Raw genomic sequence first — 13,530 nt, 5'->3', positions numbered from 1 at the left:
TAAAGGTACATCTACACAGCTAGCAGCAGCCCACAGCAGTAAGCTCCCCAGCTTGGCTCAACAGACTTGGGCTCGCACTATGGCACTAAAAATAGCTGCATGGATATCCCCTTCCCTAGCCTTCAGAGCCCAAGCCACAATGTCTACACAGCTAGTTTTAGCAAGCTCCACAAGTCCAAGTCTGCTGACCCAGGCTTGGAGGCTCACTGCCGTGAGCTGCATAGATACCCTCAGAGCCCTAGTCATGGACCAGGAACTCATTATGCTAGAATCTACGAGCAGCTTACCTGAAGGTGACTAAGCGAAAAGCAATCCGTAGATGAATCTTCAGCAAAGCCACTGCTATCAGAATGCTGACTAGCAGTTCGCAATAGTTGGTCTGTAAAGAAAAACGAGGAAACTATGGTAAGTTTGAGATAGATTTGGCAATTTCCTGCAATATCCTTGGGAGATTTTATTGAATTAAAATTTATCTATCTTTTAGGGTCCATTGTATTAAATTAATGGTTTATGTACCATTGTGGGCTGGGATTGTATTTAACCTCTCTAGGAGGGAGACGGGGTGTAACCCTGGGAAGTGGTATAAATGTCAAAGGATATTGAACAATGTGCCAGGCAAGAATGGGTTTTTGGGACAAACAGGGTCAAGTGCTTTTCATGGGACTTTCTAGAGGGAGGCGATTACAAATGCCCCACCTTCCTCCGGTTATGCAAAAACCCAGCCTTTTGAAGCTATGCCCTGAGGAGAGGATCATTGCCTGCTGATTATGGAATTTCAAGATCAAAGGCAAGACTAACCTATTCATGGGTGTGCTTGTTCTGAGCTCAAGTGGTTATGAGCTGGTAAGCCACAGAAAAAAACCCTTCGTGGGGTCTGAAAGACTAACTCCTGCCAGAGCCCTTGTTGGAGCTGGGGAGCCTGGCCTGTCTAGGCATTCTGGCTTGCTAGGAATATCACAGGGTAGCCAAAGAACTGTGCTGCCTTCACACCCAGGTAGGGGGAAGAAAGATGCGGGTCTCACAGGGTAGCCAAAGAACTGTGCTGCCTTCACACCCAGGTAGGGGGAAGAAAGATGCGGGTCTCTGCCCAAGAGAGGTGATGGCTGAGGAGCCAGGAGCCAAGAGCGGGTGTCCTTGCTGGACCACAGAGGAGGGAACTGTGACAAAGTTTATATACAGAGACTTTTAAATCAAAGCACATTAACTTTATGCTATGCTGAGATACCAAGACAACAGATGCCTTTGAAAGCTAGAAATAGAATGGTCCCATTTCCAAATCATCCATCACAAAAAGCAAAATTTGGTGGCAACATGTGGGGTTTTTTTGTTTGTTTTTTTTGGGGGGGGGGGCGCGATTGCTTTGAAACACGAGAAAGTACAAAAGGCTCTCTCAAAATGTCCTACTTGGGAAATGTTGACTAGCCGTGGGATACTGGCCATCTTTTACATTTGCCTTACCCGTGTTCGAGCGTGGCGAAAGAAAATTGCATTATGCTGCTGCTACTAACCCCTTACTTCCTCCAAGGTTCCTTCCCCAAAGCTGAGCCAGTGGCCACCCAGATACGCATGCAGTCAGTGCTCCAGTGGTTTGCTGCACTTCCCCCCTCCCACCCAACAGCTGCAGCAGATGGCAGGGCTGTTCCCTCCTCCAGTGAAGGGGGAAAGGGGACACCACATGAGACCACTAGCCTCTGCCAGCCTATCTCCCAGTCTAGAACGGACTGCAAGGAGCTGAGGGCAATAAACAGTCATAACTTCACATTACATCAGGGATCAGAAAAGACCACACATACACTAGGCCTTTGCAAGTGGTTGTCAGACCTCTGAAAAAAGCCAGAGAATTAGATTTTTTTTTTATCCCTGACAGGCTCAGAGTCCACATGCAAAATGTAGCCTGAGAAAATGCCCCTGAAAACATGACAATCAGGGGATCAGTCTAAGCACAAAGAGTGAGATCCTCATCCCTGTTCCCCTGCCTCATCCCCATTCCCTTTACTCTAGGTAAGATGGCTGGAATAGCATAAAGGGGGCTCTGAAAGCCCTGGTTCCACCCATGGAAAGATTCTCCTGTTACAGGAACTCCAAAGGCAGCCATAAGACTGCCTGCCAAAGATACCTTCACAAGCCCTAGCATTTTAGATGTTTTGGGGGCAGGTGTTGACTGCAGGCTTGCAGCATGAGATACTGCAGAGATTTCAGGTAGCAACAGTGCCTAGTGGGCATTCTGAAGAGACCACTGTTACTTAGACAGGCCCACAGGCCCCTTCAGCCTTTGGAGAAATCCAGGATGTGCAAGCATGGCTTAATGTTACTGTAGCCCCTACCCTGACCCATGGGCTGAGAGTTCAGTACCGTGCCTCTTAGGGTATGCCTACACAGCAATAAAATACCCATGGCTGGCCCGGGTCAGCTGCCTCAGGCTTGCGAGACTTGGGCTGCGGAGCTGTAAAATTGCTGTGTAAGTATTTGGGCATGAACTCTTGGACGCCATGAGGGTAACTTAGAACGGCAAGTTTTGCAGCAGACACCCATTGTACATTTCACAATAACACTCCTATAGTACAGAACTTTATACATCTATGAAGTCATGCTGCCTAAGATGGAGGCATATATAATACATATATAGTAAAAACTTTGAGGACCAAACAGCAGTATCACTAATTGACATATTTTCCCCAAAATATTCAATAAGGAATTAAAGCACCTGCATTCTTCTATCTGCAAAAGAGTGTTCAAAAGATGCTGAAACATAATTGCACGACTAGTTAGCTAACAATAACTATTAATCATTGTTGCCTACAAGACAAATTATACTGAAGCGAGGAAAATGTTAACCAAATCAGACTCCATATGCAAATGAAGCATCCCGATTGACTATAGTCAAGATAGTTAAATCCAAAGCAGACTGCAAAGAGTTACAAAGGGATCTCACAGAACTGGGTGACTGGGAAACAATATGGCAGATGAAATTCAATGGCGATAAATGCAAAGTAATGCATATTGGAAAACATAATCCCAACTATACATATAAAATGATGGGGTCTAAATTAGCTGTTACCACTCAAGAAAGAGATCTTAGAGTCATTGTGGATAGTTCTCTGAAAACATCCACGCAATGTGCAGCAGCAGTCAAAAAAGCTAACAATTTTGGGAATCATTAGGAAAGGCATAGATAAGACAGAAAATATCATATTGCCTCTATATAAAGATGTGGGCATACCATGGATTGAATAATGCATGCAGTTCTGTTTGCCCCATATCAAAAAAGATATATTGGAATTGGAAAAAAGTTCAGAAAAGGACAACAAAAATGATTAGGGGTATGGAACAACTTCCATATGAGGAGAGAATAATAAAACTGGGACTTTTCAGCTTGGAAAAGAGATGACTAAGGGGGGAATATGATAGAAGTCTATAAAATCGTGACTGGTGTGGAGAAAATAAATAAGGAAGTGTTATTTACTCCTTCTCATAACACAAGAACTAGGGGTCACCCAATGAAATTAATAGGCAGCAAGTTTAAAACAAATAAAGGAAGTATTTCTTCACACAATGCACAGTCAACCTGTGGAACTCTTTGCCAGGGGATATTGTGAAGACCAAGACAACAAGAGGGTACAAAAATGAACTAGATAAATTCATGGAGGATAGGTCCATCAATGACTATTAGCCAGGATGGGCGGGTGTGCAAAACCATGCTCTGAAGAGTCCCTAGCTTCTGTTTGCCTGAAGTTGGGAATGGCTGACAGGGGATGGATCATTTGATGATTACCTGTTCTGTTCATTCCCTCTGAAGCACCTGGCATTGGCCACTGTCGGAAAACAGGATACTGAGCTAGATGGACCACTGGTCTAACCCAGTATGGCCATTCTTATGTTCTTATAGAGCTGCTTATGAACTTCAGAGCTATAGTGCACAGATTCCTAATATTTCAGGTAAAGACATTCCCCAATATGTGTACTGTTTCTTGTTTTAGGAAGTTGTATTGCCTCTCATGACAATAAATCTTTATGACCCTCAAAGCCTAATTCTGCTTACTGTGCATAGATCCCAAATCCCGGGTTCTAGCGAGGGTCCGGTGTACTTTAAATCACTTTCTGTTACACCACATTTTTGCATCTGCTTCAGCATCCCTCAGCTACTACTACTTTGGGGGTGGGGGGGCGGAACACACCTCTTTTCCACATTTCACCTGTGTTGACAATTTCACAAATGTGTTTAATTGTGGGGGGACATTTTGAGGTTAATCAGGCAAGGCATTTTTAATAGACAGGATAACTTTTATCCAAGGATGAATCAGTATTACTCTACTTTTCCTTACACCAAAAAAAACACACCTTATCTCTATTCCCTTTATGTACCAAAAAACACGCATCTGCCATACTGTGTACGCAGTAAAGATATTAAGAAAGGGTGCTGTTAGTATTCGAGTTACATGATTTTGGCTCTGGTCCATAATAGAAATATTATCAGCTACTATGCTGGGCTATGCAGATGTACAAAGGTACCTTCCTCACAACTGCATATGGGCTTCTGATAAAGATTCAGAGACTCTCCTCCCTTTCCACCATTTTGGAGCACATATTTGGCTCATACAGGTTAGAAAAAGGTGCAAAGGACCCACTGAGCTAGACAGATCATGGACAAAATGGCACAAACCCCAAGCAACAGAGAGTTTTCCTGGAAGAGGGACAATCACACAAGGTGCCTGCAACCCATGTTCCACAATCAGGACTGCAGGTGTCCAACTCAGCCCCCAAAAAAGGGCAGTGCTGGCTCATGAAGGGCATGCCTGGATGTCGAAAATGTGCACTGCCTCTGTCATAAAGCTTAATGTAAAGCTACCTTCCATTACAGAACACAAGGGAACATGACACTTCACCTGCCCTCCACCAAGGTTAATGCCCTCTGGATTCAGTGGCCTCCCACATGCTTAGATTGGTGTAATTTGTACCAGCCAGAGGAAGTCAGTCAAGCCCATTCCATCTCCTCTGTTTGCATTGTAGCATAGGCATCATCTCTTCAGAAAGTTTGACAAAGACCTCTTCCCCAACAGACTGCAAGAGGCCATAAGGAGATTATGAAAGGGAAACTGGGAAGAGCAGGAGCCAGCCAAGATGAACAGATAAAGTGGAACATTTAACACACTTTCCAACTAAACTAGGAAAGGAATGAATGCACCCTCCCTGCACTGCATGGCTGGTGTGATATTAAAAAACAAAATCATTTAAACCATTAAAATATTCAAAATATGCCAGTGCAATTTATGCATTCAAAAACATTTAGGCCGACAAAACTTTGAAGAAAAGAGAATATAGGAGTCCCTGATTTATAAGCATGTCTGCATTTGATGGGTGCACAGCACAGTAATTAACAAATAGTGGAATAACTAACTACGCTCTACTTTACCCTACTTGCCTCTCAACCAGCTAGGATTCTCATCATGCCAACAGTCCAGTCAACTAAAGGCAACTTACCTAAACATCAGAATAGTATTTCTGCTATCATCTGCCCGAGTTTGTGCATCTGGCAGAGAAAAGAAGAAGCAGTGCATTGAATCTGTTTATTAACATCTAGCAATATTTGGGTTACTTGTTGCAATGCTTTGCATCATGGATACTACTAAACCCAAATGCAATAAGCTTTTATATCAATATTTCAGATTTGGGTGGGAGGTGCCTACTTATGGGGACCTAAGAGTACTCTCACCTGGGTGCTTCCTTTTTCCCATGTGGTACTCTGCTGACTCTGCCTGGAAGAGGAGCTCAGATCACTGTCTACAGCCAAATATGCACTACACAGTGACGGCAGGGGACACCGCTACCATAAGCCGTGACAAGTCTTCCCTCAAGGAAAGTGAAGGGGCGTCATAGCATGTGGAGGACATGAGCATGAACTCCCCCAAATAGCTGGCTAATTTCAGGCCTCTCTTTCTGTAGATATGTAGGTGTGTACACACTCCCACCTGCCCTACCTGGGGCAGTAAATATCAAATGAATTAACAGTGGTATTGCCATTAATGTGTACTACTAGCCCATAACTATGGCCTTCATTTTCAAGAGTTATTCGTGATTTTGCCTGCCAAACTTGAGACATCTTGACGGGGGCTGATTTTTGGAAGCTGGCTGCTCAACTTCTGAAAGTCAGGTACTCCTAAGGAATCACAAGCTTGGTATTCAAAAATCACTAGACCCTGAAAACATAGCACTACGTCTCTTACATCTCAGATGTACAGCCTGTATTTGTGAAGCTCTATTCAGAAGGAGCCGGAAAGAAGTCGCTGTTGCATAAATGCAAGTCATCATTAAATGAAGAATTTTGTTTTCCAGCTAACAAAAGCTTCCTTCCAGCTAACTTTGCAATCGCTTTTTTATATTGGACATTTAGCAGAACTTTATGTTTACAGCACAAAGCAACTGAAGCTCTTCATTTCACTCTACAGTCTCCCTACAAAAACCCCACAAGCAAAACATAGCTACATTTGAATTATGTAATAACAAATGCCAACTCTGAGCATACTGGATAAACTAGTTCAGTACCATTTACAAGACATGACCTAAAAAGTACATTAGGCTGGTCTTACCATGTTAGAGATACTTAGCGTTCTCCATGCAGTGTTTGACAAACTAAGACACTAATAGCAAAACAAAACAATACAACACAACAGCACTCAAGATAGTTAAGTCCCAGGCAGACTGTGAAGAGCTACAAAGGGATCTCTCAAAACTGGGTGACTGGGCAACAAAATGGCAGATGAAATTCAATGTTGATAAATACAAAGTAATGCACGTTGGAAAACATAATCCCAACTATACATATAAAATGATGGGGTCTAAATTAGCTGTTACCACTCAAGAAAGAGATCTTGGAGTCATTGTGGATAGTTCTCTGAAAACATCCACGCAATGTGCAGCGGCAGTCAAAAAAGCGAACACAATGTTGGGAATCATTAAGAAGGGGATAGATAATAGGACAGAAAATAAATATATTGCCTCTATATAAATCTACAGTACGCCCAAATCTTGAATTCTGCATGCAGATGTGGTCGCCACAGCTCAAAAAAGATATACTGGAATTGGAAAAGGTTCAGAAAAGGGCAACAAAAATTATTAGGGGTATGGAATGGCTGTCATACGAGGAGAGATAAATAAGACTTTTCAGCTTGAAAAAGGGATGACTGGGGGGGGGATATGATAGAGGTCTATAAAATCATGACTGGTGTGGAGAAAGTAAATAAGGAAGTGTTATTTACTCCTTCTCATAACACAAGAACTAGGGGTCACCAAATGAAATTAATAGGCAGCAGGTTTAAAACAAACAAAAGGAAGTAATTTTTCCACACAGTGCACAGTCAATCTGTGGAACTTCTTGCCAGAAGATGATGTGAAGGCCAAGACTATAACAGGGTTCAAAAAAGAACTAGATAAATTCATGGAGGATAGGTCCATTAATGGCTATGAGCCAGGATGGGCAGGGATGGTGCCCCTAGCCTCTGTTTGCCAGAAGCTGGGAATGGGCAACAAGGAATGGATCATTTGATGATTACCTATTCTGTTCATTCCCTCTCGAGCACCTGGCATTGGCCACTGTCAGAAGACAGGATACTGGGCTAGATGGACCCTAGCTCTGACCCAGTATGGCCGTTCTCATGTTCTTAATAATTTGCAAGCCACTTTAAAAAATAAGCTTGCCATTTATAATAAAAAAACATTAATTTAAAAATGAAATTGTGTGCTAATAGACGACACTGGCTGCTGTAGAATTCAGCATCTTTTAGGCATGTTTTAATAATCACCAGCCTATTTCAATGGAAAGGAAAAGAACCACCCATTTTTAGTTTAAATACTGTACATTTTACTATAGACCCTCTTAAAAACGCCTTGGAAACTACAATAAAAAAAAAGTCAGAGTAAGCAGCCACAGTCCTCCTTTTGGAAGTACAATGTCATTATAAGTATTTTCTCCTTTTATATCTCATAAATTCATAATATTCTGTTCTGAACAGCACCACCCTGGTATGGATAGAGAAATAGCCTTCCAAAAACAAAGACACAAGCCTGCATCTGTGAAGATTACATGTGAAAAATGTATTTCTGTTTGGGTGCTTATGTACAATGAAACCATGCAACTGAAACAGGTTAGTGTATGTTAAAATACTTCACAACAAATACGTTGTAACAAAGAACTAGAGTTTCCACTCAGAGCTGAACTGAGCTAAGGAATCCCTAGCAAGACTAAGGGTATGTCTATAATACCTGCCAGATCAGCGGGCAGCGATCAATCCAGCAGAGGTTGATTTATCGCATCTAGACTAGATGCAATAAATCGACCCCTGAGCACTCTCCCATCGACTCTCGTACTCCACCGCCGCAAAAAGTGCAGGCAGAGTCAACGGGGGGGGGGGGGGGTTGCAGCAGTCGACTCACTACAGCAAAGACACCGCGGTGAGTAGGTCTAAGTACATCGATTTCAGCTACATTATTCATGTAGCTGAAGTTGTGTAACTTAGATCGATTCCCCCCCCACAGTGTAGACTAGGCCTAGGACTCTTGTTCAGAGACAGCAGCCAAGATTTTTTCCAACGCAACTAGTAGTTTTTGGTGCCTCTGCATTTGTTGAGCACTTGCTCTCTGAAATCAGGCCCCTTGTCTCCATTTGAGCACCCAAAAATCACTAGTCACCTAAAATGCTTCTCTTCTTGAAACTTCACTGAAATTGGTATGGCCTTGTAAGATTCTTACACTAAGACAGTAATGTTTGGAAATAGTCTCAACTTTTATGTTTAAAGTGACAGTTTCGCTATCATTGTAATAGAGAAGATAAATAGAACTGACCCAACAATCAAATAAAGGTAAATGTTTAACAAAACAGGAAAGTAGATGGCTTGTAGCATGATAATGACACAAAGTCTGCTGAGGTTTGACAGTTATTTTGTATCCTATGTGAAATAAATGTTTAGGCTCAGACTACTTTCTAGCATAGTAGCTGTCCCCATCACAATTAGCACCCTTCTCAGTAGATTCAGCCGAGAATGTGCATAGGCATGGAAAATTAACTATTCTCTCACTTCTATGCAGCTGTTCCCAGAACTGAGCTGAAGCACAGTGGAGGGGCAATATGGTAAAGCATGTACTGCTGTTGCCAATTATACCAGTTTTGTGGCTATCCAGAAGTTTTCCATTGCTGGGGCTGTCTGGCACCTTTCATGAGCACCAAGATTATGCAGGGCTTTGGGCACATTTTTTTCCTGAGGTGGGTGGAGGTCTATATAACACACCTTCAGTTAGAAATAGAAGACTGTTTTTGGTGGGAAAAGTGCAGCTACTAAGGCTTTGAACTTCCTTCAATGTTGGTGAAGACCTGACAAATAGGAAACCCCTTCAAAAAAATCAGATCTCTGCCATACAAACTGCACAGAGCTTTTTACCTGGGGACTGTAGTCAAATATCAACTGTACCTATAGACAGGTATACCAAACGTGTGTACAATCCTGAGGAAAAAGAAATCAAGATGGGGATACTGTGAAAGAGGTTAGTTACTGACAGAACTTCTGTCACTTTCTCTTTTCCTGTCCTACCTTTCACAATAGCGGACTAGTAGTCAGTGCAACTGTACGTGTATTCTGAGAAAAACTGCAGTACCTATACAGGAAACCATCCTTATTTGGCAGTTTTTAATCTTCAGAGTTCACTTCAAGGTATCCTCAAACGTAGTGAATGCACCTTTACGGCTCTTGTTAGAAGACCACCTCATTTTATACAACTTAAATTTGTTAATCTCTTAAATTGTTGCTTTAAACAGATTTCTGCCTCTCTTTAGTTTTTGCTGGGATCAGGCGTCCACGTATACATTCCCTAAAAGAACCATTCACTTAATACATCAGGGTCTTTCATTTGGTTACACGTGCATCAGCTGGAGTCTAAACTTCATTTGCCAGCTTTGCATGAAAAGCAATAACAATGAAAAAATTAATTTAAACCTCTGCCTTGCCCCTCTCCCTGTCCAAAATATAAAATAACGTCATTCAAGATGAAAGCGTGCAACAAATGTGCTACATAATCCAGGTCAGGGAGTTTGCCATCTGAAGAACTAGCACTTCCACCAAGTGCACACAGATTGACCCTTGGTGTAGTCAAAATGCAGACGTAGCATAGCAAATAGTAAAAAACTGGATATACCATACAATTTAGGTTTAAAACAATATAATTTTAGTTTAAATGGGAATCTTATATTACAAGATCTGGATGGGAAAAAAAACATACAAACTCAATCATCATTTCAGTTTCTCTGCGCCATCATCAATGGTACAAAAGTCATAACATTAATTGAGGTTGTAAGGCTGCCTCATCTCCTGAATTTAGGGTGCCACGTTGCAATTACCTTCTGATTTTAAACTTAATTGAAAAGAAGGACTCCCCCGCCCCTTTTTTTTGGAGGATTACAACTTAAGTAGTTTTAAATACCCGAGTCAGCACTTCAAGATTCAGAGACACTTTTAGGATTGCCCTGGCTCCGAGGACTAGAAGTCCACTCACCTCTTCTTGAATTGGTCAAGTATAGCTGGTGAGAAGTTGGAAAATGTACTGCTTCTCCCTCTGTGCTTTGAATCTAGAAGAGAGGAGTTTGTATATTTAGTTATACCGGTGGAACGTGTTCCTGCATCTCAGATTGTGTACAGCGTATACAATTTCAGGGAATCTTTTTTTAATCCACCAGGTCTGCAACAACAGGTAGCAACCGTTATTCTAATGTATCTTATCTTGCAAATTAAAATAATTCTTAAATTTAGCATTGTAAGAGAACTGTAAAAGAATACCAATCTCTGCAACAATGCCTCCAGTTTTGCAAAATAATGCCTCTGTCTCGCCTTACATTAATTCCCATAAACACTAGGTCACCATCCTGTGACATAATAGTCTGTTAATATTGAGAATCTTATCACTCTTTGACACAAGACTAAACTAGTAATGTAATTCTATCTTTACCATGGTACATTGCTTTTTCCATTCACATTATTTCATACCCTTTGGGAAATGCAGTTCTTTTTAGCCTCTTGCATAAATAAGAAGCATGATGTGTGAATAAAATACATTTAGGCTGGTCTACACTGGGGGGGGGGGGGAAATCGATCTAAGTTACGCAACTTCAGCTACATGAATAACGTAGCTGAAGTCGACGTACTTAGATCTACTCACCGCGGTGTCTTCGCTGCAGTGAGTCGACTGGTGCTGCTCCCCCGTCGACTCTGCCTGCACCTCTTGCAGCGGTGGAGTACAGGAGTTGATGGGAGAGAGCTCGGGGGTCAATTTATTGCGTCTAGACTAGACGTGATAAATCGACCCCCACTGGATCAATCGCTGCCCACCGATCTGGCGGGTAGTATAGATATACCCTTCGTGTACTGAAACAAGTGGCCATCTTGAAGTAAACACACTACATATAGTGTCATCTTGCAAGGTGTCATCTTGAAATGCTGAGTATTTCACTGCTATATGAGTTTAATGAGTTCTTCTTAGGAGGAACTCAGCTCCTGTCAGGATTGCATCCATTCTTAGCTACACTATTATTCTGAGAAATGCTTCTTGCGTTTCCCAGTACATAAAATGGAAGATAGCATGTTGTAAGCCATGAAGATTCCAAATGGGAAACTTCAAATTACATACCATGGAAAATTAATCCTACTGCTTAGTCCTTTTGCAAAACAGTAAAACTTATTGTTAAGTAAACAGTTCTCATGTGACCATTCAAACAATGAAAAGAATATGTTTAAAATCTCAACAGAAAGGCCTTTGTTTTGTTTGAAAGCCCTAATACATTTTCTTTTTTGTATGTAACAAAAGATCCATTAGTTCGCATGCAAGGCTAGACTGTAAAAATAAAACCCCACACTAATGTAGTAGTCTAACTAAATTCAAAATTCACAAGGAGAGAAACTCCCAACTGCATCTGTAGCTAGACTCAGCTAAAAAAAAAAAAAAAAAAAGTACCACCGATATTCCACACAAAAATTGGTATTTTGCTCTTTTTAAATGTATTTGTCAAAAGCAAAAAAATATATTTACATTGATGTGATCTTTGCTGCAAGAATAAAGCAAAATGCTAAATACATTTTCTCAATTACAGGAGATTCAGGAAGTACTCAGCAGTCTACGGGTCTGCTCTTGACTTCAGTGGGGAAAAGATAGCAGCTCCAACTGACTTCAAATGGGATTAAACTCTACAATAAGAATAGCATCAGATCTGTTCCTCCTGACTGTGTAGACTGTCTCAAGAGGTAAAATAATCATCTTTGCAAATATAGGCTACTGAAAAAGAAGTTCAGGCTATAACTGCATAATATGCAAGTGGATATAACGTTTAAAATTATCACACAAACTATTCCACAAAGATTAGTTAGAGTAAAGCATTGATTCCAAAGGAACTCATCCTTGGGAGGAATTTTCAAATCCTCTAGTTGTCCTTAAATGAGGAACTGGGATTGCATTCTCCTGTTATAATCAATTCCTCAAACAACAACTTGCCCCTATTTGTTAATTAAGTTGGTTGTCTAGAATCCATGACCACATCACTAAGAGACTTTATGGCTGTCTAAAGTATATCCAGCCGCAATGTCAAAAGGAAAAAAATAAATCTTAGAATGAAAAATATGATAATATGATCACAGACGCTACTATATATTCTTCAGTAACTAAAATGGTTACATTTTAATGTATTCAAGCTATAATCTCTGCTATCACTGTTGAACCATGTTGGAATAACCATTACAGAAATAAGAGTGCCAAGAAGAGAAGACCATTTTTTTTAAAGAGCATTTGATTCCTCTCAGGTTTCACAGATTACTTTAACTCATGATATTCCACACTGAAATATTTATATTATATTTTATTAAGGGGAAAAAAAAAAAGTCAGTGTCTTTTTAAATAAAGAGATCTTTGTTCGCACTTGACCTGAGTTTACCCACTTCTCAACTTTCACAGTTTGATGCCGAAACTTAAGATGTTAAGTACTGATAAAATTGCCTTGTTTCTGTTTTCTATTAAAATCAGAGCTTGTCTTATGAAACTCGAATTTATTAAAATGGAAACTTCCAGTGTCAAAAGGACTTCTTAAAAGGAATATGGAGATTTTTCAAAACATGAGGTGAAAAACTGGCTCTTTGCTTATTAAAATGACATAGAATACAAATTAAACAACCAGGAGCAATTTGAGCTTTACTTATGAGAAAACAGAAACTGATAAATGATATCAAAGATATAATGTGTTTAGGGGGAAAAAAACAGTCTAAAGCACTTTGCTCTACCTTTGTCAAAGAGCTTAAGATTCTGAAGGCTGCTGAGCATCTTCAATGCAGCACAGGACCTAAAACACTTTATGCAGCTCACAAATTGACTTCTTGACTGAGGACCGCAGGTCCAAGTCCTGTGCATTTAATATTTTTGCTCAGCAACATTTTAGGCCCAATGTACATTTACATTTAACCCCAATGTAAGCAAGTGCAACTCCATTTACTTTAACCAAAGCAATGCCAC

The 13,530-nt window shown here is 40.8% G+C and overlaps 1 protein-coding gene across 11 annotated transcripts in view; it reads right to left on the bottom strand.

The window, feature by feature from the left end:
* The window catches only part of ITPRID2 (ITPR interacting domain containing 2), a 56,344-nt gene that overhangs the window by 22,999 nt on the left and 19,815 nt on the right, over positions 1 to 13,530 (bottom strand). For all 11 annotated transcript variants that reach the window (XM_073306072.1, XM_073306081.1, XM_073306079.1 and 8 more), the window contains 2 exons: positions 10,537 to 10,609; positions 288 to 379 (listed from right to left, as the gene is read on the bottom strand). In XM_073306072.1, coding sequence (XP_073162173.1) covers positions 288 to 379; positions 10,537 to 10,609 — 165 coding nt within the window. The remainder of the gene's footprint in view (positions 1 to 287; positions 380 to 10,536; positions 10,610 to 13,530) is intronic.

This window comes from Lepidochelys kempii, chromosome 11, assembly GCF_965140265.1.
Source record: "Lepidochelys kempii isolate rLepKem1 chromosome 11, rLepKem1.hap2, whole genome shotgun sequence".
Classification (NCBI taxonomy): Eukaryota; Metazoa; Chordata; order Testudines; family Cheloniidae; genus Lepidochelys; species Lepidochelys kempii.
Note: the sequence above shows the minus strand (reverse complement) of the source record. Positions and strands in the feature narration are given on the sequence as shown.